We start from the raw sequence: 25384 nt of genomic DNA, 5'->3' as shown, positions 1-25384 counted from the left end.
AACATCTAAACATTGCTTGAACATCTCCAAGGTCAGTGACTCCATCACCTCCCTGTGCAGCCTCAAGCCAGCATAGAGTGTATGTTATATCAGTGTTCAGATATTATAGTTCCTGAAAAGTTGTGCCTTATTTTTATGACATTATGTTTCTGATATCAGCTACATTTGCTTTGTTGGATTCAATTCAAAGAGGTAGCCATTGGATTTCTTACTAGGCTTAAGGATAAATGCATCATAATTATCTCTCTCCTCATCTTCTCTTTGAGAAACTGCATACACTAGGTTCAAGACCAGACAAGACTAGATTTCCAGTCTTGAAACAACATTATGGCTTTCACAAAAATTATTTTTCTGTCATGACAGCTTTCAGGATATATAACTCTGGGTCTGGAAGTGAACACTACATTTTTTGTCTTCATAATGTTTGTAAGATAAATCCATTTCCTAAAAATAAGAAACTCTCCCTAGGAAACACTTTCATTGAAGCAACTACTGATGTTCTTCCGAAAAATCCTTCTCAATTTAGCATTTTTTGAAAACTAAGTATTTGTTCTTTTATATTTTAATGACTTTTTTATTTCACATCCAACAGGACAGTGAAAGAGGTAGCAACCCAGTGCATTTTTGTCTTTATTGAATTACACCAGTGACTTTAAGTCAAAACTGTCCTGCATAAATTCAAGCATACCTTATCTCCATTTCACACAGACGCCTGTAAGTAATGAAAAACAGTAATTAAAAAACCCACCTACGTTCCCACAAAACTCATGACAGTGCTTAAGCTCTCACAGCTATGCTACATATGGCACTAAAAACAGTAAAACCACAGGAAAACTGTGAGGTACTCCAAAAATATGACACTGATTAAGAAATAAAATGGCAGACAAAGTTCAGTATAGATAAAGGGGGTACACATGGATGCTAGGAAGGGAATTAAAAGAGTGAAAAGGCCAGTCTGAGCAGCCAAAGAATATTTAAATTAACATATTTCAGCATTAGTTACAGTAGAACCAAGAGGAAATTTAAACATAAATTTTATACCTGCAGAACCATGACTGGCACAACCACCATACTTAAAATGTCTACTGCATAGGAACATAAAGATAGTAAAAATCAGGTTAAAAATAAACAAGAAGCAACAGTTCCCTGTGTCACAGACATCAACTGATTCAAGCTGTTTTTATTCAAGAAGCATATATAGTCATAGGGAAACTGGACAAGTACTGGAAAAGACAGCATTAGAGATTGCTAATAGACAAACCACATGATATCCAGGAAAGCCTGGAATAGAAGACATTTGGAAGCTAGAATACAGAAGGAAAAGAACCAAACATGCTTGTATTGTTCTTTTTCTTCCTCAGGCATCTGCTTTTGACTATAGAAGAAAAGCTATTGTGTTAAAAAAAACCTTTAGCTGGAACCAGTATAGCTATTCTTGTTTTCAAGACTTCAAGGTGTTTGACTCCCTACATTTAAATTTAAGTTAAACATTGCCACTTAGCTCTATGTGATAAAAAAGTATTATTTACAATTTTATATCTGTCAATTTTAGCTTTGAATGTCTAAAACATGCCCTGATTCTATAATTCTGTTTGAGACTGTGTCCTGGAAAAAGTCTTAAGTGCATAAAAACAGTAAGTTCAATGCTAAAATGGCAGGCACAACTTACCTAGGCAGCACTGCACACATATTGCATTTGCAAGCTGATTATAAACATTTCAGGGACATAAAACCAACACTGAAACCACAATAAATGTAACAGAAGTTAGAAACATTTGTATATTTTCAGTGGTAAAGTGATGAATAGGAGTGGCAAAGGAAGCCATCAGAATTACTATATTACCTAAACACCTGGGAACTGAAAGAAAAAAAACCAACCATACTACCATGCACAAGCACTCTAATTTCAGAAGCATTAAGGATACATTTGCTGTTTAAATTTTAGTTCCTTGATTCTCTTCAGAAACAAATGACAACCTGTCAACACTGCAAGAATGCTTTTCTGGTTTTGACATGCAGCACTGAATCCAGCTAAACATGAAATAATCAATGGCTTATTTGTTCTAAGTATTTTAACATTCTCAATCTTTGCTGATTTCTCACATTTTTCTAGGATACATTTATTGTCAGTCTTCTCATACAGTAGATTCTTTAATACTTTCAAAACCATTACACCCAGTATTCAGAAGTTTTAACACAGATTTACAAAGGATTTTAAACGTGTATGAGTGAGCTAAATGATACCACTTACATTCCTCCCAGCTTGGTTAGCTGGAAGTTTCTACACCTTCCTGGAGTGATTTCTTGGCCAGAGTAATTGGAAATAAAAGATATTTATCATGTTTTGTAAAGCTGTGACCCAGAGTATGTGTGATGCAAACTCAAAAGAACTTTTCTGTTCACACAAAAGATGAACCTTGAATCCTTATTATGTGCGCTTCCCCTATCAGCCATGGAGCTTGCTTTGGGTTCTACTAACACCACTACTTAGAAAACAGTCTAACAACAAAAAAAATGGAAAAGCTAAAACAGCAGCAGAGGACAAACAAGAAAATTTTCTTCCTATAGAGAAGCATAACTCCTGGATGCAAGACATCCACTGGATGATAACTTGCTCAGTAGCTTAATGCATACACTAGAAAGATTTGTTTTTGCATCAGTGGATATTCTTTGTGCTGAAGAAGACACTCCTACAGCAAATGACTGTTTACACTCACAACTAAATCTGCCCCTTGTAGATGCTTTGACTAGTAATTAACAATATATGCTTAATATTTTCAGGTTGAGTGTTCAGAACATAAGCAAACAGCACTCAATATTCCACATTATCTAGACTTCTAATATACATACATCCAGATTCCTTTCTAATACAAGTTAAAAACACTTTTTCCAACAGAATTAAAAGGACAAGTCATTCTCGTGATAATCAAAAGCACTTTATTTCTTACTTTCAGAATGTGACTAAAGTAATTTCAGTCGTCATCTGTACTCTAATTAAAATCAAGTCAATAGGGATTTCTTTCCTACCTTTCCCACAGATAAAAGCATCCATGTATTTTCAAACCGATACAATAGGAATAAAGAGTACACAATAGCACTTCTAAAGGATGCATTAACAAGCCATATTCATGATGACATTCACTGTTACACACCAGTATTTCAGCAAGCCTTCAATCTCTGACACCATTTAAAAATCCTACATGCTGAAGAAGAGCAGTTATACTAAAATTCACTCCTGGTTCATAAAAATAGCCAAGTATTCAAGTGTGGTAAGATCATCGGTGGGCCTATTTAAGAAAACCCAACTTCAAGCTCTTCTATACATTGCCTTTTTCAAGATGACTTACAGAGATACTCTGAAACCTCCAGATATAATTTGACTTTGTATTTCTAAGTAGCAGCCAATGTTCAAGTCCTTTATCAGCTCTACAACTTCAAGCTCTTCTCATGAAGAAGGATTCTACCACATCAGCTTGTCATATTTTCAGCAGCCTAGGAAAAAAAACATATTTAGTCACCAAAAGCAGACACCATTTATGCTGTAGATTTGAAGCCCAGTTATGAGATAAAAAAAGGAAATGAAAGCAACACAAATAAGACATCAGAAAGAGAAGAAACAGAACATCCCTCAACCATATATATGCACAATTAAGCTTGTATACACACATTTAAACACATATGCAAATAAAAAATACACACAAGTATAGAAGGGTTTGAAATAGTAAAAAAAAAAAAAAAAATTGAAATGATGCAAAAAAAAGCCCTGAGTAGCATCCAGATTGTCAAATCTGAAAGCTGAGTTCTGTAAGAATCAGAACATAGCCTTCAAAAACAGATAAATAAACAACATAAGATACAGTGGAAAAGGAATCATGATGTTTAGGTAGACAGCAAAGCATCAAAATCCTTTAAAGGGCAGATGAGAATTTTTTAACTATAGTTATCTTCCCTATTAACCAAATAGTTACATGTGGCTTTTTATACTTTAGTACTTATGATGCACACACACCATGAAATGCTGTGATTTGTCTTTGCAGAGATGTAAAGCACAGGCTAATGAGGTTACAGCAACGTGTGGAGACTATGTTAGCCACATCAGCTTCATGAACTTGTTTACAAGTGTTGCTACATACTATGATGCCTGAGGCTTTATAAGGAGCTGATATGGGCCGAAGAAGAAAGGTGCAGTCCAGTCAGGACATGATGCAGATAGAGATGCTGAAAGCATCCAGAAGAGAAATCTGTTTTGTTTTTTCTTAACTTTAAAGGAAAAGAAGCATAGCAAACTGAACCAACTTCTTTTAGAAGTGTGCGCTTTCTAGGGAACGGCCTTACCTTTAGAGCTTCTGTAGCCTTACGCAGTTCTTTAATAACAGAAGACAGTGCTTCTGGGTTGATACCTTGTTCACAAAGCCGCACACAAATAGACAAGGTCTCCATATCCAACCCAGTGTTTAATATTCTTGAAATCTCAAACAGAACTGCAAGGAAAAAGAAAGCAAATTAGTCATCAAAACTGAATTTCTACTGTACAGCATGGAAGTGGCAGTCATGGAACCTCAACATTATTCACCTTTGGTTTTCCAACATATAGGGCAGAAGCCACAGATTCTGAATGACTTTATTATAATGCTCTTCTGATGCAAAAAACAGCAAATAAAAAATAAATCAGTTAGTAAAATGCTTGCTGATTATCTGAAAGACAAGGTATATGAATACCTGCTTTTGAACACTAAACACTTACTGAAAGTCCTGCTTAGATCAACTATAAGCTTTGACTGTTGTTTTTGGTTTTATAGCCTTTTCCTCCTATAGCTACACCTAGCTTTAATACTAGCATTAACAGCAGGCGGAAAATAAGTAACAGTATTTGAATAGTGTTTGTTGTGAAGAAAGAATGACATGATCACATGTCAGTATGAAGCTTTTTGTTGAAGGAGACTACAGTCAGTTTTGACTTGAGACAACTCCCTTCCCTTCCAGACCTTCCTTGGAAGGCCCCATTTCTCCAGTACCCTTACAGTTTTCATTACACACACAACACCACACCTTGTCACTACTTTATGCTACAGTAATCACTACCCTGAAATTAAGAATTTATATTACTGCCCCAAATTAGGGGAAACAGAAGTAAGCCATCTTTACCACATGAAAAGTGGTCAGACTCTGACTTCCATGTAAGTACAATACTCATGAAGCCCCATAAGCAAATTAGATTGAGAACACATTTAAGAGAGGAAAGCAGTCTGTCAGACCACAGTACTAGTTACAAGACACAACGAAAGCTTGCCCCTCCACAACACAATATTTAGCGTCCATTGGCTTGAATGTAAACAACCCCACATGGTCCATTATACTACACACACCCTGCCCATATGGAAGACCAGTGCTCACACAGAGCAACTACAAATTGATGCATTTGTGATAAAATGCAATTGAACATTAACTGTTCCAAAACTGTTAAGGACTACACGGCCTTTCCAGAAACAATGAACTGTTATTTTTCTACTTGTTTAAATTATAAAATTTACTATGCCTGTTAAGATATCTGAAGGCAGAGAGACTATGGATGCCCCATCCCTAGAGGTATTCAAGGCCAGGCAGGATGTGGTTCTGGGCGGCCTGGTTTAGGGTTGGCAACCCTGCACATAGCAGGGGTATTGAAACTAGATGATCTTTGAGGTCCTTTTCAACCCAGGTCATTCCATGATTCTGTGATGTAAGTTGCTCTGAGAGGCCATAGGTGCCTCAAGATCAGACTGCACAGGGCTCTGAACAACCCAATGGAGCTGCAGGCATCCCTGTTCATCGTAGATAAGTTGGACTGAATGACCTTTAAGGGTCTCTTCCAACTCAAATGATTCTACAATTCTTTATCACCTTCCTTCTAGAAGAGGAGGCACAGACTAAGCGAGCTCTCAGCAATAGGCCCATTAACTGAACTCACGGGCCAATAGAGGCCCAACGGTGCTCTCTGCGCATCCCTTTAGGCCATGCTGCAGATAGGGACAGCCCACAGACTGAGCTTAAGGCAAAGCTACCTAAACACCACAGGTTTGCCCCCCCCCTCCTCCTCCTCCACCAACTTCCCAGCTTGGGCAACATAACGTAACTCACACTGCCAACTTCAAATAAATTAAACCAAACCAAATAATTAACCAAACCAACGTATTTACAAACAAGTGCCGCATCCCCCAACCCCGCCCGCCCCGCCCGCGTACCGTCCATCGTCTCCCTCACGGCGTTGAGGCTGGCGGCATTGCTCGCCATGGCGACCGCCCACCCGGAAGCAGAAGGAGCCCCCACACACCCGTCACGTGACTCAGGGCCACGCGCCAGCCCCCAACGGACCCCTCCCGCTCAGCAGCAGGAAGGCGGGGGGCGGGCTTACGTTCGAATTTGTGCAGCGGCTCTCCGGGCGATTGGCCCGTTCGTGAACGGAGGGGAGCCTACGATTGGTTCGCTGGCGGCCGCGGCGCTCGTTGATTGGGCAGAATCCGGGAAGGGGCGGGAGGTGGTTAAAGAGCCGCCCGGCTCGGCGGAGGCGGGCAGTTTTGATTGGAATCGGGTATGAGTGCGCATCGCGGCGGCGGCTCGGCGGTGCGGTGTTGGTGCGGGGAGCGGGGCCTCGAGCGGGCTGGCTGGGCCTGAGGAGCGGTGGGGAGACGGCCCTTGGTACGGCTGTCCCGTGAACACGGGGCTTCAGCCCTTCGCTCCTCGCTGTGTGCGCTCCTTGGCCTGCGAGGAGCGCGGGGCCGCCTCGTAGCGGAGCACCCCCTGCTGCTGACAGCTCCTCTGAGGCCCCGCCGTGCCGCCGTTCGGTCCGCGAGCTTCTGACACGAACGCGATTGAGTTTCCTCCATGCTGGTTTCTGCAATCGCGTTTCCAGTATCTCGTTTCCTTTGGCTTGGCTTTCTAAGCTTTGTCTTTATACCAGCCTCGTTTATCGGTTTCTCGCTCGTCCAAGCCAAAATCTGCTTTGCCATTAAGAGTTTTCTGTCTCTTCTGAATGACCGGTCATCTGCTGAAGTTTTTAGGATGACCCTAACGAGTCAGAACGGTAATTTCCTCCCTTCTCATTTCCTTCTCTTTCTCTTCCCCAGGCACAGCTTTACTGCTATGGGCGATACAGAAGAAGCCCAAATGCAGATCAGCCCCGAAACTCCCGGGCGGGTCACAGTTCTGAATCCTTTTGAAAGCCCCAACGATTACTGCACCCTTCAGGAGCAAATTGTCTCCAGTCCTTCCGTCTTCAAATCAACAAAATCTTCATCTGTAAGAGCTCATCTTCTGTTCTGTGTAGTGCCGATACTTTGAAACACGTAACACAGTGTATTTACTTGATTTAGTGCATGCGAACCCAAAGAACTTGGGCTGTTTTGTGATTCTTTCATTTATTTTGTACTGAAGTGTTGCCTAAATGAATGAGACTGCTTTATTCCCAAACTGGATTATGTGAACCATGCCTGACAGTGCCCTTTGCGGCCTCCTTCTAGGCTGTCCTCTGTCTCCTTTGAAATGTGAAGTAAAAGGAAGGTTGCTTTATTATTTAGATATCCTGGCTTGGATGATGATTGAAGTACTTTCAGGGAGCCACAGTTTTCATTGTGGCCACGGAGAAGCAACTAAACTTTATCTCATGTTTCAGATCTGTAGTAGGCCTGTTCTCAGAAATGGAGGAGGAATAATGTGGCACCTCAGATAGTAATTGCTAGTAGTATTCCTTCACATAATGTTCTCTCATAATTAATTTTAATTCCACCATCAAAACAAAAAAGTCTGAATTAGTTGCCTTTTTTAAAAAACTTTTTCAGACCAGCAAGTATTCATGTGTCCGCTTCTTTTTTTTTTTAGACACCGGGAAAATTTAGGTGGTCTATTGATCAGCTTGCTCTGATAAATCCTGTGGAAATTGACTCAGAAGATATCCGACGCCAAGCAATGTATTTGAGTCACGCTAGGTAACTTACCATCTGTCCTTATGCTGTTAACTTAGCTTGAATAGCAGAACACTGTTCATTTGCTTTAGTGATATTTCTTACATAGTTAAAGAACTTCCATTCAGGTTTTTCAACATACATGTTCTTGTTCCTGATGTGAATATAATATTTAAATGAGGCCACTTCTGGGTTGCTGTTTTTTCATTTTAAGAACTGCAGATCTATCTGGTTGCAGTTTGGAGGGCAGCCAGATACAGCAGTCAGCAGAAGCAAGAAAAATGCCTTGCCAATAACTGTTATCTGGCTGTGTCTCCTTCTTCTTGTCACAACACTATTTATCTTCTTGGATTGTACAGTATTGGGACTTATGAAGCATAAGTGTCTTTGGGACGCCTGCAGAAGGATAGAGCTGGCGAAGGCAGTACTATTTGAAAGGTACAGGCTGGAATTAACGTAAGGGAGGAAAGGCCAATAATCTTGCTCTCTTTGAGAAGACTACTAGTTGCTTAAAGTAATTTGAGGGTCTTTATCTCAACTGTCCTTTCTTTGAGTCTTTCTATGGGTACAGCAAATGACTGAAGTAAAACAGGCTTGGTAGTAGTCATGGATTTTATTGAGGGATGGTATTTGACACTAATGCACCTTAGGTGACAGTTCAGCTGATGATTAGTGCTGTGGCCAATAGACATAGAATCATAGAATGAATCATAGAATGGTCTGGGTTGAAAAGGACCACAATGATCATCTAGTTTCTACCCCCCTGCTATGTATAAGGTTGCCAACCACCAGACCAGGCTGCCCTGAACCACATCCAGCCTGGCCTTGAGTGCCTCCAGGGATGGGGCATCCACAGCCTCCTTGGGCAACCTGTTCCAGTGCTTCACCACCCTCTAAGTGAAATATCCTCCTAATATCTAACCTAAACCTCCCCTGTCTCAGTTTAAAACCATTCCCCCTTGTTCTATCAGTGTCCACCGATGTAAACAGGCGTTCTTCCTCCCCAGAGCCTTCTCTTCTCCAAGCTAAACAAACCCAGTTCCCTCAATCTTTGTGCTCGCAACATGGGGGAGCTAATGGTGGAAGTGTGCAGCTCCAATGGGGCCTTCTACAAGGGATTTATCAAAGATGTTCATGAGGATTCACTCACTGTTGTATTTGAAACATAAACGTGTTGTCTCAGTGGGTCATTTCAGTCTGCCCCATTACTTCATACCTGCTGTGTTCAGTCTGTCCAGATGTGCTGTGGCCATGGCTGCCTATTTCAGTGTCATACAGACAGATGAGGTTATATCTGAGTACGTGATTGAATGCATAGAAGTCTAATGGCAAAAAAAAAATGGCATAAATGTCAATGGCATCCTGGCTTGTATTAGGAATGGTGTGGTGAGCAGTGCTAGGGAAGTCATCCTGCTCCTGTACTCGGCATTGGTGAGGCCTCACCTCGAGTACTGTGTCCAGTTTTGGGCACCTCAGCACAGGAAAGACATGGAGGTACTGGAGCAAGTCCAGAGAAGGGCAACAAGGCTCATGAAGGGCTTGGAGAATCAGCCCTACGAGGAGAGGCTAAGGAAGCTGGGGCTGTTTAGTCTGGGGAAAAGGAGGCTGAGGGGAGACCTTATCGCGCTCTTCCAGTACCTGAAAGGTGCTTACAGTGAGAGTGGGGCAGGTCTCTTCTCAGTGGTGACAGATGACAGGACGAGGGGAAATGGCCTCAAGTTGCGCCAGGGCAAGCTTAGGTTGGATGTTAGGTAACACTTCTTGATACAGAAAAGGTAGTTAAGTACTGGAATAGGCTCCCCAGGGAGGTGGTTGAATTGCCATCCCTGGATGTTTTTAAGAGCCGTTTGGATGTGGTGCTCAGGGATATGGTTTCGCAGAGGGTTGTTAGGGTGCTATGGTTAGGCTGCAGTTGGACTTGATCTTCAAGGTCTTTTCCAACCTGGGTAATTTTATGATTCTAAGCATATAAAACTGCATGGTGACTCATTTTAAGGTACATAGCATAAATACTGCTTTATGGGAACTGAAGAGTGTCATAAATACAGTTCTTGGCATTAAACCTGCCAGATGAAAAAACTGACTTTTTGAAACCTGTGTAATGTTGCACAGATTGTATGCTTGATTTTAATAATGCTTATTTGCAGCTGCAAGTAATCACAAGCATAAGGAATTTGGTGAATATTTTCAACTGGTATTTCTCCATTATGTAATGGGAACATTGGGTAACAGCAGTGTGAGAGCTACAAAGCGCTTTGCAAAGTCCGAATATGCATCCTGTGTAGACTTAGATTTGTGCAATATTACTGATTTTTGTGAACTGACCATCTATGCTATATGCCTATTGCTTTGTTTGTAGAGTGATTAGAAGCACCTTTTTCTGTCAAAGAGAAGTAGTAGGCGTATCAAAAATTGACTGACAATGAATTTGACACAGTCCTGAACAGGAACTTTCCTTTTTAAGTTCTGACCTTAAAAGTCAAATGTTTCTAAGCTGGATGATAAGTTGTTTTAAATATTGCTTAAAAAGGAAAAATCCATTCTGTTTTGTGTGCTGCATATTGTGGTCTGTTTCTTGAAGTTGTGTGCAAGTCTGGCTCAGTATTATTCTTGCTGAATACACAATGGCATCTTCATTTTATTTTTCTGCAGTTATGCACTAAAGAAAATCCATCCCATCTGCTGCACCAGCCAGCACTTGTAGTAGGAGATGTTATTCCCAGTTTCACTGTTTCTCCTTTGAAATCTGGCTTGTAGAGATGCTTATTAATCGTGATCCACTGTGCATAAACACTGACTGTATGCATGTTCTTTTAGTATGATGGTGGAATTTGGGGCAAGTGTCTTCATTGAACTGTCATTCATAGCGTCTTCAGCATCATCCAACATAACTGAAGATAGCATTTCAAAGTATTGCAGATCTGTTCGAGGTCTGATTCCCACCAAAGAGGGCTATGAGAAATTTTATGTACAGGTATACATGGACGTGTTGGTGTGGCAAGTAATCTCTGTTATCTGACTGATTCCTGAAGTGATGTACTCAGGGATGTACTCAGGGATACCAATTATACATGAAAGTATTATGTGATTAATCTTCCTAAGATAATGAGCGTTCATTGTAATCTTTTTGAAGCTTATTTAAAAAAAGCCCTGAAAGTAAGATTTGAATGTGACCATAAAGTAAGTAGAAATGTAGAGCGTGATACATCATTTGGAAATGGCTGAAGTAAATACAAACCCTTCTGATTTTGTAAGCTTAATTTCATGGCAACTTCAGCAGTAAATGGTATTTATCTGAAAAATTCAACATAATTAGATGGATTATTTTGGAAAATCAATTATTATTGACTTTTTGTTCTGCTGAAAAGCTTGCTAGTGCAAGGTGTAAATGGGATGGTGAATCACTACTTAGAAATTGTAAGTGCTGGTCTGTTTCTAAGTTTATGGTATGAGTTCATTGCTTGTAACTAAAATATTTTAAGACAGGGTTCAGTTTTATTTATCATGTTTTTCCTCAAATCATAGAATTGCTCAGATTGGAAAAGATGTTAAAGATCATAAATCCCTACCATGACCTAACCACACTACCCTAACAACTCTCTGCTAAATCATGTCTCTGAACACCACATCCAAACAGGTTTAAACACATCCAGGGATGGTGAATCAACCACCTCCCTGGGGAGCCTATTCGAGTGCTTAACAACCCTTTCTGTAAGGATGTTTTTCCTGATATCCAACCTAAACCTCTCTTAGTGCAACTTGAGGCTGTTTCTCCTTGTCCTTTCACCAGTGAGACCAGTCCCCCTCTCACTGTAATCACCTTTCAGTCTACAAACATGGTTGAACTTCACTTTTTTTTTCTTTTTCCAATTGTGATTTTTGGTAATTTAATTACCTTTTTGTTGTTGTTCCTTAGAATTGATAAGGAGACTGAAGAGAGGAGGCAAAAAGCAATTGAGGAGGTAATAAAACTTTCCGTACTTAAAAAAATGTTGGTTTATTTTAGCTGTGTGCCTTAAAATAAATAAATAAATCATGTTGGTTATAGAACTTCAAAGTCCAGAGGCCTACAGTCTTTTACTGAGTGGTAAGAAAGTAATTTTTGCATCCTAATCCCTTGCAGCAGTATTGCTGGAATGAGCTTTTGTTTTCTGTCTTCTTTTACATGCCTGTAAACATGTTTAAACAGCAGATTTTGCATCTTTGGTGTTGTTAAGCTAAGGGGAATGGAGCTGTAATGTAAACCAGAAATAATTGTAACTTGAGGTTAAAATAATGGTTGAATGGTGTGGTTGTTTTTGTGTTTTTATTTTTCCCCTCCAGGAATTGTTAATGTTGGTCAATTTATGATTTTTTCACTTCTTTAAAAAAAAAAAAAAAAAAAAAAAGGAAAAAAAAAAAGCATGTAGCAAAACCTTGGTAACTTTTTCTGTCTGTTTTATGATTCTGAAAGGTGCTACATAGTTGGTTTATGTCCAAGATACTCATAGAATCATAGAGTCACCAAGGTTAGAAAAGACCACCAACCATCCACCCATCATCAATAGTTCTCCCCAAACCATGTCCCTCAGCGCAACATCCAAATGTTCCTTGAACACCTCCAGGGTTGGTGACTCCACCACCTCCCTGGGCAGCCCATTCCAGTGCCTCACCACTCTTTAGGAGAAGCAGTATTTCCTAACCTACTCTATTGCTTTAAATCTGCATTTTTAAAAGATTTATTATAAGGTACAAAAACAGCCTGCAACCCTGTCTCTGATGGGTAACATTCATACCGTGGGTAGCTAGCTGCATCTTTCAAGCTGAGAATTCTTGTTAAGTCTAACTTCTGTTGTGAGAACAGAACTTGCCATGTGTATGTAGCTGTGATAGCAGGTATGGCTTCTAGTTTGACAAAAATAACAGCAAACTAAAAAAAACAAACTCTAAGGGCCAGTGCTCATATATATTTCACTGTTAGCTGGTTTATCCAAGCGCATTTAAAATATTGCCAAAAAGCCTTGGTCATCCACTTTTTCTGTTGTTAATGCAGAATCCCTTCAATACTTCTTCAGAATAGTTCAGTAATTAAAGTACAACAATTTTTCAAACTGAAATTTGAGAAGACTTATGCTAAACTGCTCTGCTAGTATGGTAGTGTGCAGTAAGTACTATAGAGATCATTTGCACTTTTGGATGAGTAATTAGTATTAAATGAAACCTCTGTACAGTTTTCATTCTGCAGGCCTGAAAGTTCTGAGGTGGTATGTGCCTTACAGAACATGAGGGTCTTTTTCATATCGCTCCTCTTTAATGCTTATGGACTTGAAATAATGGAATTATTTTAGATGTAAGAGGCAGAGTTAAAACTCATAAGTACGGGTTTGTGAGTAGAAAAAGATATGCCTTATTTTTTTTCTTATTCAGAATACTAATCTAAATATAAGTTGGGAGTTCATGATTCTTAAAAATGTTAGTATGTTTTTTCTAATCTAGTTTTTCACAAAGAGCCTCATAGTTCCTTCTCCTTGGACTGAACATGAAGGCAAGCAAGTTTCTCAGTTTAATTCGACAAAATGTAAGTAGTTTTCATCTGTCCACTCAAAGTTAACCAGCGCTGGGAAAAATTATTCAGTACTCTGTTTTATTTTTTTTCCCCAACTTCAATTTATATTTCCAGAAGCAATGCTAAGAGATGGCACAACTGATGGACTTCTAGTAGTTCTCTTCAAATGCTTTCTTAGTTTGAATATCATTTATGAGTCCAGAATCTTACTTTTTTTTTTTTCTATGTGCTTTTTTTGACCCTGTTCTTAATTCTTTTTTTCCTGTCTTAACCTTTCTTCAACCAGCTTCACCACCCTCTAAGTGAAAAAACTTCCTCCTAATATTTAACCTACACCTCCCCTGTCTCAGTTTAAAACCATTCCCCATTGTCCTATCACTCTGCATTCTCATAAACAGCCATTCCTCCTCTTACTTATATGCTCCCTTTGAGTACTGGAATGCCACAATGAGGTCTCCCTGGTGCCTTCTCTTCAAGCTAGACAGGCCCAGTTCCCTCAACCTCTCATCACAGGAGAAGTGCTCCAGCTCTCTGATCATCTTAGTGGCCCTCTGGACATGTTCCAAGAGCTCCACATTATTCCTGTACTGGTGGCCCCAGGCTTGGGTGCAGAACTCCAGTTGGGCTTCACAAGAGCTGAGGGGGATAATCACTTTCCTCTCCCTGCTTGCCAGCCCTTTTTTAATGCAGCCCAGAACACAGTTGGCCTTCCGGGCTGCAAGTGCACACTGCTGGTTCATGCCTACCTTCTCATCCACCAGGACTCCCAGGTCCCTCTCCACAGAGCTGCTCTCAAGGAGATCTTCCCCCAGTCTGTATAAATACCTGGGATTGCACTGACCCAAGTGCAGTACCCTGCGCTTAGCCTTAGTGAACCTCACTAGGTTCACATTGGCCCGCTCCTCCAGCCTGTCCAGGTCCCTCTGGATGGCTTCCCTTCCTTCCAATGTATTGACTTCACAACTCAGCTCATTTGCAGATTGCTGAGGGTGCACTCAATGCCATCGTCTGTGTCACTGATGAAGATGTTGAAAGGCATTGGTCCCAAGCCTGACCCCTGAGGGACACTGCTTGTGACCAGCCTCCACCCTGATGCAGAACCACTGATCACAACCCTTTGGCTGAGTCCAGCCAGCCAATTCCTAATCCACTGAACAGTCCATCCTTCAAATCCACACCTCTCCATTTAGAGAGAAGGATGTGGTGAGGGACTGTGTCAAAGGTTTTGCAGAAGTCCAGTTAGATGGACTGTCTTCCCTTGTTCCCTGATGCCATCACTCCATCACAGAAGGCCACCAGATTGGTCAGGTGCAATCTGCCCTTGGTGAAGCCATGCTGGCTGTCTCCGATCTCCTCTTCATCTCATGTGTACCTTAACATGGTAACCAGAAGGATCTGCTCTATAATCTTCCCAGGCACAGAGGTGAGGCTCACCAGCCTGTAGTTCCCCAAGTCATCCTTCATCATCTCTTCCATATTCTGTCTGATTTCCCCCATCAGTATCAATACACGGGAACAGAGTTCCATTTCTTGCTTTATTTGACATGTTCATTCCTGTTGTCCTCTTGGTGCTCTGCTTTCTCACTGTCAGCGCAAGTAGCATTGTACATTTTACTAAATTTATTCAATATATGCTGTTACTTGGTTTTAGTATTTATGTTGTAAGGTTTTATACATAACCAATAGATTGCGTAGTGAACAAATCACAAGCTGGACAAGTGTTGGCTATGAAGTACCATTTGACAGAAAATTCTTAATTTTTATTTTAATTTTTTTTTTTTGCAAGTTTTGACAAAGGATAAACTGTTAGGATATTTTGCTGATTATGCACCTTGTGGATGGTGCATTTTTAGTTGCCAATTTTCAAATAATCAATTATTGAGTAAAGGTCATAGGGCACGATCCTTAATCTAGGAAAGTGAGTGATGAAATGAAACGATTGAATGTTCCTTAGCTGTACACAAAGGATGGAGTGGTAGATTGTTCTTTTTTGTCTTCAAGTCCAGACTGCATGATTTTCTGCAGATGTGTTGGCGTGAAAACAGCCTATCCAAGGTAGAGGAGTGGACAAAGTTTTGGGCAAGGCTGATGTTCCTTCACACAGCCTCCAGACAGGTGCTGGAATTCTGTTCATCAGCTACAATTCCAACTTTTTTCTGTGTGTGTTCCTTTCTAATCTCTTCCAAGACTTAATACAACTACACAACCACTTCTGTATCAAGTACACTAACTTAATGTTGCAATGTTTCAAAGCTGCATGCAATTTATGTTTAAATTTCTTACCTGTTTTACAGCTATAGATCTAAATAACATTTCTCCAATTGGAAGACAGTTAACTTTGCCTGGGAAAAGCAATGGTGAGTAAAAAGCATTGTCTGAAATTACAGGTTTTCTTTGAAGTCTAATAACCTCTTTTTTATGACTATTTAATCTGAAAAGGGAATTAATTTTTTGTTGTTAATATTAATGTAGAAATAACTATTCTTGAACAGTATATTACTACTAACTTCTGTCTGTTTCCTATAGTAATTTAATTCTGCTATTTTGGTATATGTTTTTCCAGAAGTTACAAAAAATTCTCAGTAGAATACATATTTTTTTTCTCAGGTCCACATATAAGTATACTATATTCTGAATTAAGAATATTGCATATAAGTTTGGAGAATTGGGGGAAAATTACAGTCTTGAGAAGGCTTTAACGTGTTTTGAGTAAGAGAATCTTGGTTATTCTCTCTGCCAAATAAATAGCTGAAAACACGTCTTAAGATTTCTGCTATCTCATTTTGGATGAGCAGTTTTTTCTCCAGGGTATTTTGATCTTTCTCCCAGTTCATTTTCAATCCTCATTTTCATCAGAGTTCTTTTTTCAGTTAAGAATCACTCTCCAGAGGCCTCTATGCTGTAGCCTTCTATTTTATCTCTAGGCCTGAATATGCTATATAAAGCATTGCCAAATCAGAATCCTAGCCTTAATTAACAGTTTTCCTTATTGCAACTGTAACTTCTAAATAGCTCAATCACAATGTAATTTAAAAGCAAATTTTTATGTCTTCGGTTTTACTGAAAGATCACTGTAAGCCAATTTTGTTGATTTAATTCATTGCAGCTGCCTGTCAGACAGTACTGTCTTTGCCAGTGGATTTTAATTTAGAGAAAATCCTAGGTACGTATGTGTTACAATTTCTAACTTTAATTATAGATGCCTAAATAGAGGATGTGTTTTTGTCTTGTTTTTTGCTTAATGTACAAATGAGAATTTTAAGGGAATGTTAAGTGGTTTTAAAAGTAGTTATTGCATGTTGCATGGGATGCCTAAGGAAGTTCACGTGATTAGAATGCGGGCATAAAGCTGAGAGTGGAGGGATGTGGAGGTCAATTAGAAATACAGTAAAAACATCAAATACCAGAAAGTTACTGAGAAGGCATTTTTTACCCTTCAAGTAGGGGGTTACTTATCTTTGCAGAGCTAATTTACTCACAACTTGCTGTCAGTGAGGCGCCTAGCCTAGCCTGGCCTTGGGCAAATCTATGCTGTAATTTTGTGCCTTTTAATAAATTGATTGCGATGACTAGAAGTTACGTGGTGGCAAAAATGCCATAATCCCTGAGGGGGAGAGTAGTCCAAAATTAAGTCTGATTACAACTATTATCTCAAGCAATTGCTGTTGTATTCTTAGGCAGGAAATAGGTCAGGAAAGGTCTGTGCTTACAGATTGTGTATGTGAATAGGCAGTTCAGGAGTGTTTGGTTGCATGCTTCTATCCCAGTATTGAAGTTCACCGCCCTATTTGTGCCAGTTAAATTATTTGTGAGGTTGTGCTATGAACTTATTTAACAGAACCATACAAGGTATTTTAGTGTAAGATCTTAACAAATGCTTCCATCAATGAATAGATTATGAATTCATGACAACTTATCTTACAAGAAAAAAAGAATTAGGATAGAGCTAGATACCTGAGTTTTTGTTGATATGATCTTCTACTGTAAACTTCAACTGCTTTAATGTCAGACTGAGTCTATGACCATCAAAGCACATGAGAGACTTGAAAAAGGGTCTTGTCTTACCTTTACAGTATAACGACCTATTCTTCCAAGTTAAAACAATAAACAGTCAGAAATGGAACTGTGGTAGACAGTGGATTTGTTGTATGGTAACAAATGTTCATTTGGAACCAGTCCCTAGTTTAATTTCTTGCCGTATTGGTAAATTGAATTAAATGTTTTACTTTTGCAATGTATGCCTTCAAAGTGGAAGTTTTTCTTCCATTCTTATTGAAAAGAACTGCCCCCCCTTCATTTCTAGGTGAATATTTCAGAACTGACGAATTTGCAGATCAATCTCAGGAGAATCTGAGCTCTTCATCACTCAGAAGAAAGCTGTTTTTGGAAGAAAATGGAAACATATCTGAATGTTTGTCTCCCCCTCTGCATAATCCATGCAATAGTCAGCCACTTGGGGTGCTCTGCTCAATAGATATATCTCCAGTTCGGTGCAGAAGCCCCCTGGAAACATCTAGTTCAGTAAGTAGCCAGATGGGGGATGAATTGGGAGGTGACTTCATTGGCACAAACTCATTACAGCAGGCTGTACCCATTCTGCTTTCTGGCAAACTCAAGGCAATCATATTTCTGTAGTAAGCTTTATAGGAGAGTAAGTATCAAGCCAGTGTTTTTTGAATTACACTTTCAGAACAATTTATGTGAACAATAGCTTCCAGAGAATGCAACTGATTTTTAATTATAAAAAAATACATATCATAGAATCATAAAATTACCCAGGTTGGAAAAGACCTTGAAGATCATCAAGTCCAGCCGCAGTCTAACTATAGTACCCTAACTCTAACAACTCTCTGCTAAATCATATCCCTGAGCACCACATCCAAATGGCTCTTAAACACATCCAGGAATGGCGATTCAACCACCTCCCTGGGGAGCCCATTCCAGTATTTAACTACCCTTTCTGTAAAGAAGTGTTTCCTAATATCCAACCTAAACTTGCCCTGGTGCAACTTGAGGCCATTTCCCCTCATCCTGTCACTTGTCACCAGTGAGAAGAGACTTGCGCCACTCTCACTGTAAGCACATTTCAGGTACTGGAAGAGGGCGATATGGTGCTGTGCTGCTATTCTCTGTAGAAGGGATTATGTTTTAACTTCCTTTTGCTGTGAAAATTATATAGGATTTGGTACATAAACTACTGAACTGTTTGTTCATAAAATACATTTACATGGAAAAAAATACCTATTTAAATCAATGAACTCTGTCTAAAATATTAGCTGATATGAGCGGGGATGTAATTATATCCCTTGTACCTCATAAATATTTGTGGTGGAAGAAATAACTTGTCTTATAAATAGTTCTCTGAACACAGTGCCAGATGTGCTCTTTTCCCCTATCCGTTGACCAGTGAATTCAGATAAACAGATAAATATTAGAACACAAAATGTAATGTCTGCTTCTTAAATTAAGTGAACCCTACTCTGAGGTAACAACACAGTTATGCTGTTTGGTGATTCTTCTTTGTACCACGCTCTTAATCAAGGTCTCTTTTTTTCATTTTTATTTATTTTTTTCTTCCTGAGGAAAACTTTATCAGCTTGTGCATTAAGTAATTCAAATTGATTCTATTAAGTATAAACAGTGGTCAGCTTTCATCTGTCATGCTATGAGTGAGATGCAATTGACTATGCAAAGAATTAACTATTGTTCAGGCTTCTTGTTAGTAATATCCACTGTATTAATGTACTAACTTAGTTGATGTAATGTAACAATTTATTTGGCATAAAGTGAAAAGTTGCAACTGGGATATCTAAGTTAAGCTAAGATAGAGATCATTGTCTTCTAAGATTAGATTTCCTCAGTACTGCCATAATAAGTTTTTAAGTTGACCTTATGCATGTTAGTCTAAGTCTACATTATAAAAAATATACTTTTTTGTTGCTATTGAAGGGTCAATTTTCATCCAGCCCTATTCAGGGAGGAGCAAGGACTTACAGTTTGGGAAGTATTACAAGTCCCTCATTTCCAGAAGGGTCTCCTGCACGTATTGGTTCTCCTAGTTTTTCACCTATTGCTTTTCACATAAGGCATACACCACTGTCAGGTATGGTTTTCTTGTGTATGTATTATTCTTTCTTGATATACATAATTTGATTATTAGAGCAGGTCTGCTCTTAGTGGAATTTGTTTCTGTTCAGAGTCAAAAAGGCACACAGCCTGGCACACCAGTCTCCTTCTGTATGGCACACTTCATTCTTGGCAGTGAAATATCTTAATTGTATGAAACAATAGGTTTTTGCAAGCAGATGCAGTTCCCTAAATAATATTATTTTGAAAAAGGAACAGAGATCTAATGAATAATTTTGGAAAGGAATAATTTAATGTAAAGAGGGGGTTTAAACCTGAACTAAGTCAGGTTGCAGCTTTGATTTGGTCCAAACTGAAGCATTTTAATTGGACAAAGTTTGGGTTCAGTTTTCAAGTCATGTGACAGTCAAGATTATTTAAAATGATTATCTTTTTTTTTTTTTTTAAGTGAAGAAACAAGATCTGTGCTGTTGCTCTAGAAACGCATCCAATCATAGAATGATGTGGGTTGGAAGGGGGAACTAAAGGATCATTGAGTTCCAAGTCCCCTGCCATAAAGCTATTCTCAAGGAGTTCTCCCAGTATGCACGCATGGGATTACCCTGGCCCAAGCACAAAACCTTACGATTTTCTCTGTTAAACCTCACTAGGTTCACATGGGCCCACCTTTTGAATTTCTCAAGGTCTTTCTGGATGGCACTCCTTCCTTCTGCCCTATTATCTGCCCCACTCATCTTTCATCTATTGCTTGGAAAGACTTAAGCCATGTTTATGCATGATTTTGCCTTGAGCCTTGTAATATTTCAGTAGTTTGTTATCTATAGGGATTGCATTGGTATTTTCCCATTTGTTTGATTTTTTTTTTTCTTGACAATTTTATTGCTACTGAAAGTTATTTTACGTGCCTATAGATGGTGTGCATTTACATTCATTAATTCTGAAAAAGCCACAGAAGAAACCTGCACACACAGTACTGTCAACAGAACAGAGCATCACTGTTTGAAAATGCAAGGCATCAGCTGATGGCATAGCTTGAAAAATACGTAATAGGGAAAAAAAATGTGATAAAATTTGGATTTAAAAAGTTTCCTTTACCACGATCATTGTTTTTGAGGGCCTTGGAGCAAGGTGGCTGTGCTCTGTGAAATACTGTGTAGCTGGCTATAATTGTTCTAAGGACTATGACTTATAAACCCATCTAATGGAATAACATTGTTTGTTTGTTTGGCTTTTTACTACTGACAGACCAAAGAAAACTTGCATTTTGCTCTCCAGATATTCCTTCTGTCTCAAATAGAATGACACCCGCAAGTACAAGAAGTCCTTATATAGATGGTTGTTCTCCAATTAAAAACTGTTCTCCTATGAGGCTTGGAGGATGTAGAGGAACTGCCCAGTATCAAACTTCTGTCATTAGAATACCGTTTGCTGTTGAAAATCACGATGAGGATGAAGACAAGGAAAATGCTTCTCCGGCAGAAGCACGGTTCCCAGAAATCGATAATGGAATAGACTTCTGTCAGCAAGATGGCGATACTTTTGTACCTGGTACACATCTCGTCGTAGCAACAGTGTCTATTACACCAGATCATTCGGAAGCTTGTCATCAAAGGCTGTCATCCTATCAGGATATAGAAGGCTTGAAGGAAAATAATACTGTAGATATGGCTGATGTAGCTGAAGTATCAGAGAACACCTGGATAAAAGAAACAGTTGACAGTAGCAATGCACCAATGACCAGCTTTATGACAGGGATTACTTTCAGTATTGAAAACTCACGCATGTGCATGTCGCCTCTTGCAGAAAGTAGTGCAATTCCATGTGACAACAGTAGTATTCAGGTAAAAAAAATTTGCTTCTCTGTAAAACTGAGCTCAATGTAATGTTCAGAACATCTTCCATTCACTTGCATATTTTTTGCCACACCAAATGAACGTAGCATAGATTAAGTTGTGTTAATCAGATGCAAATTACGTGCATTTTAAAATCTGAGGGGTTTTATTAGTAGTAAATTGTGCTCAATTTTAAAATTCAGCTTCTTGATTTCAGGTGGACAGCGGCTACAATACCCAGATGTGTGGAAGCAGCATCATGGATGCTGCAGGGGCTGAAAACAGTTGCAGAGAAAATGATGTGAACACAAACGCACTTCAGACTAAATCTCAACTTCCCAAAACAAAGGTAGGAGTTGACTTATCATGCAGAAGTGATTTCCTTTGCATGTAATGCATACATTCCTTACTTTGTTGTTTCAAGGAGCCTGAGAGAAAAGAGTCTTGGGGAATTAAGTGGGGAAAAAAAACAACCAAACAAAACAAAAGCACCCAAACAACAGCAAAAGCACCAGCATGGTAATACTGCATCCTCTTGAGAACTATGTTGAAAACAAGTAGGACAAATATTGTAACAAAATACAAGGCAATAAAATTAGTGTATTGTATGACAAAGTCAAAAGGAGTTTCAGAGGAAACTGAGGTATGTGCACAGCTGTAGGCTGTGAGGCTGCTCATGGCTTGTGATGCATTGTGCACTGAAGTCTCCTTTACTCTCGTTTCTGTTCTTGCCGCATTTTTTTCTTCCATTGCCACGTTTTTAAAACTTGTATTTAAATGTGTGCCTTACAAGCCAAGTAATGGCTCACCTTTGTAACTACAAGGAAAAAGAAATAAACCAAAAAGCCTAGCAATGCTCCCAAGCTCTTAATCTTGTGATTAATGGGAAGTTCTTCCAGAGACTGGGAAGCAAGGCTGGTTTCTTTGCAGGAAAAAACAAAGGTCATCTCCTCATACTTAGTAACTGTGGTCTTATAAATTCAGTTTATGGTCAACTGCTCAGCATGATTTATGGTCTTTGATGGAAGGGGAGACGGTAGTGACCAGTCATAAAATACTCAAGCCTATCAAGCCTGTATCTGATATGGTAATAGCTGCTGTTTTGCCATGGTAGAGAGTGGACTGATGAAGTTTCATAGATGAATTACATCAAATTTTAGACTCTGGTCAGTTAAGATTTGGATAACTGTGTCCATACAGGAAGAACAGATGGATTTTTCTTAATCCAACTTCTAAGAATAGCCGCTAACTCTGAGGTCTTATCCTAATCGTCCAATTGGGTATAAATTGTGTGTAGATATATCCTTCAAAATCAACTGTCTTCTGTCAAACCTGTTGTACAGAGTCAGTGGTGCCATGCAACTGACTGGCTTCTCTCATGGCTAAGCTTTCCATTTCTTGACCCTGATTAAGCCCAACTTTAAACACAACATTATGTGGTCTAAAGAAGTTCTTGCTGACAGTATATCTCAAAGATTTGTACAGAGAGAACAATCTTCCTTTCTTCTTCTCAAAAGGGGAAGGTAGGAGGCCAAGGTACTAATTATAACTCGACATTTTCACATAGTAAGTTTGGATCTTGATTTTTGGGTGTCTTTTTTAGTAAAAATGGTTTTAAAATAAACTTTCTCCTTATAAACCTTAGGAGTGTTCTGTTTTAAACCACAAAGACAATCAGTTGCTGGGAGCAAAATCTCCAGAGAAGCAGTCCTGTTTCCATAAAGTGAAAACGCATCATACAGTATTTTGTCAAAATGCAAGTTGCAACATTTCTACCTGGAAACATAAAAATGAAAATCAAATTCAGGGATTTCACACGAGTGGTATGTAGTTCTGATGGAGAACTTAAATTGTGTTATCCAATAAATGCTTATACATATATATATATATATATATATATATATATATATATATATATGATCTCATTTGCCTGGATTGTACACACTGTTTTGTTTTTCCTGATGAAAACATAATAAATTGGTTAATATTTGGGGAATTTTTAACAAATGTGATTTTTTTTTAGGACTTGTTAACAAAACCTATTGGTGTTATTAAGTGATCCTTTTGAAAATTAAAGAGGCTGAACAGAGAAATCATTGAGGTTTTTTTCCTACCCATTACCTCTCTGCGGAGGCTTGTTTTGTAAAGTCTGGGTATAACTTCAGCTTGAAGAGGGAGCTGCAAAATGTGTGAAACTCCTACAGATGCAAGGGAAATTTTTCTTTGGGAGAGAGAGTAAGCAGTGTTAGTCTTGATTTGAATTGCTTTCTTCCTTTGCAGATTTATTGCGTGGCTACAGGAATGTTGGTACCAAGAATGCAGATAGAGATGAAATAGAGATGTGGTGGGAGTAGGACTAGGGATATAGGAACAGGATCATAGTCTCGGTCTAAAAAGAAATCAAACGCAGCTGGTGACTTTCATTAGGAATATGCATGTGCTTTACAATAGATTGCAAACTGTTAAAAATGGATGCTTTGATTTTAATGCCACGCTAGTCCTTCACGCATTTTCCTTGTGAACAGCTGTGTGAAAACTCCATTACAGTTATGGAAATAATGTACCTTTTTTTCCATAGTTAAAAAATCTTAATTGCTTTTAGTAATAAGATGAGCTTCGTGTCAAAAAAATCCTTTGCATTCTTTGAGCAGATTTTTCTCTTGGTTTGACTGAAATAAAGGAAAAGGACAGGTGGCAGAAATTCCTTTATAGGAAAACTGAATCTCTTCCTTTTAATCAAACAACTTACTTATAAAAGCATGTATCCATTGGTTACCTGTACCAAATGCTTAACTAAGACTTACTACGTGGTACTTCACAATTAAATGATTGTGTTTCTTAAGAACTGCATTACTACTGATGTTGAAGATGATCACCAGATTCAGCTAATGTCTAGTAAGAACACTTGTGTCCAAACTGATGCTCCCAGCATCCTTTCAAAGGAACAAAGAAAGTGCTGTAAGATTAAATGGTCTTAGGATGTCCTTAAGGGAATGGTGCTGCCTTTCTTACTGCAGTAGACAACTATAGTTTTACTTTCTCCTTATATTTATTTCCCAATTGTACTGTGTCTGCTGCAGAAATGACCAAAATACTTAGTTAAGTATTTTGAAATGTAACTTCTGTATGCCAATTTCTGCCACAAGTATTAGTTTAAAACAATCTGGTACCTTCAATGGAAAAAAAGCCACCACTGAACAACAGTAATAGAATGAGGAAGTCTGGAAGCTGAGAACTCTTTTCGTGTTATCAAGTGAAATTAAGTTAAATTGGATTATATTTGTTTAAAAGGTTATTTTCAAATTAATTTCTTTTTAAGTATGGTGTTCTTCCAGCTCTGCTGACTAAAAAGGAGAATGAAAGAGAAATACTGTAAGGGAAATACGGAAATTTCTGCATTTGTAGAGCTCTGAAGTAAACCTTTGTGGATTATTCAGAACCTGTTCCAGTGGTTGCTCCAGCTGAAGTAGTGTGTGTTTCTCCTTGTAGCGAGGATAACCAATCCCAGGATGCTGGATGGAAATACTGCTTCCAGTTCTGAGCAGCAGCCCACGGAAAGGCCTGTCTCAAAGTGACAAATGCACGGCTATTGGCGCACTAAGCCTGAAATAGTTGGTCACGTCTAAGTGTTAAGGGGACTGAAAACATTTTTAAAATTTCAATGTGAATATGAATAGAATTGCATAGCATTACAAAGCAGTGTATTAGAACTGGGACTTCTGTGCAGCCATTGTATGAACTGAACAATTCCTGAAAAACTTTCATCAATTAAACAGTATTTTGGTTCTTACATTTAGTTCTTACATTTCAAAATCAATACATCCAATTAAAAAATAACAATAATAATAATAATAATAATAAAAAGCTTTCAGGTTTCTAAACAGTGAGCACAACACACAATAAATTGTTATAGAAGTAAAAAAAAAACCAACAAAATAGTTCTGTACTGTGTACCTATCACTAACTGAACCTAATGTCCTGAG

General features: G+C 38.9%; 2 protein-coding genes across 5 annotated transcripts; one reads left to right on the top strand and one right to left on the bottom strand.

The window, feature by feature from the left end:
• Window positions 1-1161: 1161 nt before the first annotated feature.
• MZT1 (mitotic spindle organizing protein 1) lies at window positions 1162-6358 on the bottom strand. Its single transcript, XM_072340399.1, has 3 exons — window positions 6222-6358; window positions 4336-4481; window positions 1162-3492 (listed from the first exon to the last, which is right to left on the bottom strand). The coding sequence occupies exons 1-3, from the start codon at window positions 6268-6270 to the stop codon at window positions 3469-3471; spliced, it is 219 nt and encodes a 72-aa protein (XP_072196500.1). The 5' UTR covers window positions 6271-6358; the 3' UTR covers window positions 1162-3468.
• A 121-nt stretch (window positions 6359-6479) lies between these two features.
• BORA (BORA aurora kinase A activator) lies at window positions 6480-25318 on the top strand. 4 transcript variants are annotated; one of them, XM_072346533.1, is made up of 13 exons: window positions 6480-6568; window positions 7104-7275; window positions 7855-7961; window positions 11854-11899; window positions 13413-13494; window positions 15777-15839; window positions 16589-16645; window positions 17786-18003; window positions 19432-19585; window positions 20845-21410; window positions 21619-21750; window positions 23047-23224; window positions 24891-25318. In XM_072346533.1, the coding sequence occupies exons 2-13, from the start codon at window positions 7120-7122 to the stop codon at window positions 24974-24976; spliced, it is 1845 nt and encodes a 614-aa protein (XP_072202634.1). In that variant the 5' UTR covers window positions 6480-6568; window positions 7104-7119; the 3' UTR covers window positions 24977-25318. The 4 variants fall into 4 exon arrangements, with proteins under 4 accessions (XP_072202634.1, XP_072202627.1, XP_072202617.1 ...); XM_072346526.1 differs by having other exon boundaries at window positions 20815-21410; window positions 24891-25106; XM_072346516.1 differs by lacking the exon at window positions 6480-6568 and adding an exon at window positions 6603-6675 and having other exon boundaries at window positions 20815-21410; window positions 24891-25106.
• Window positions 25319-25384: the final 66 nt, after the last annotated feature.

This window comes from Excalfactoria chinensis, chromosome 1 (genome assembly GCF_039878825.1).
Source record: "Excalfactoria chinensis isolate bCotChi1 chromosome 1, bCotChi1.hap2, whole genome shotgun sequence".
In the NCBI taxonomy this organism is placed as follows: domain Eukaryota; kingdom Metazoa; phylum Chordata; class Aves; order Galliformes; family Phasianidae; genus Excalfactoria; species Excalfactoria chinensis.
Note: the sequence above shows the minus strand (reverse complement) of the source record. Positions and strands in the feature narration are given on the sequence as shown.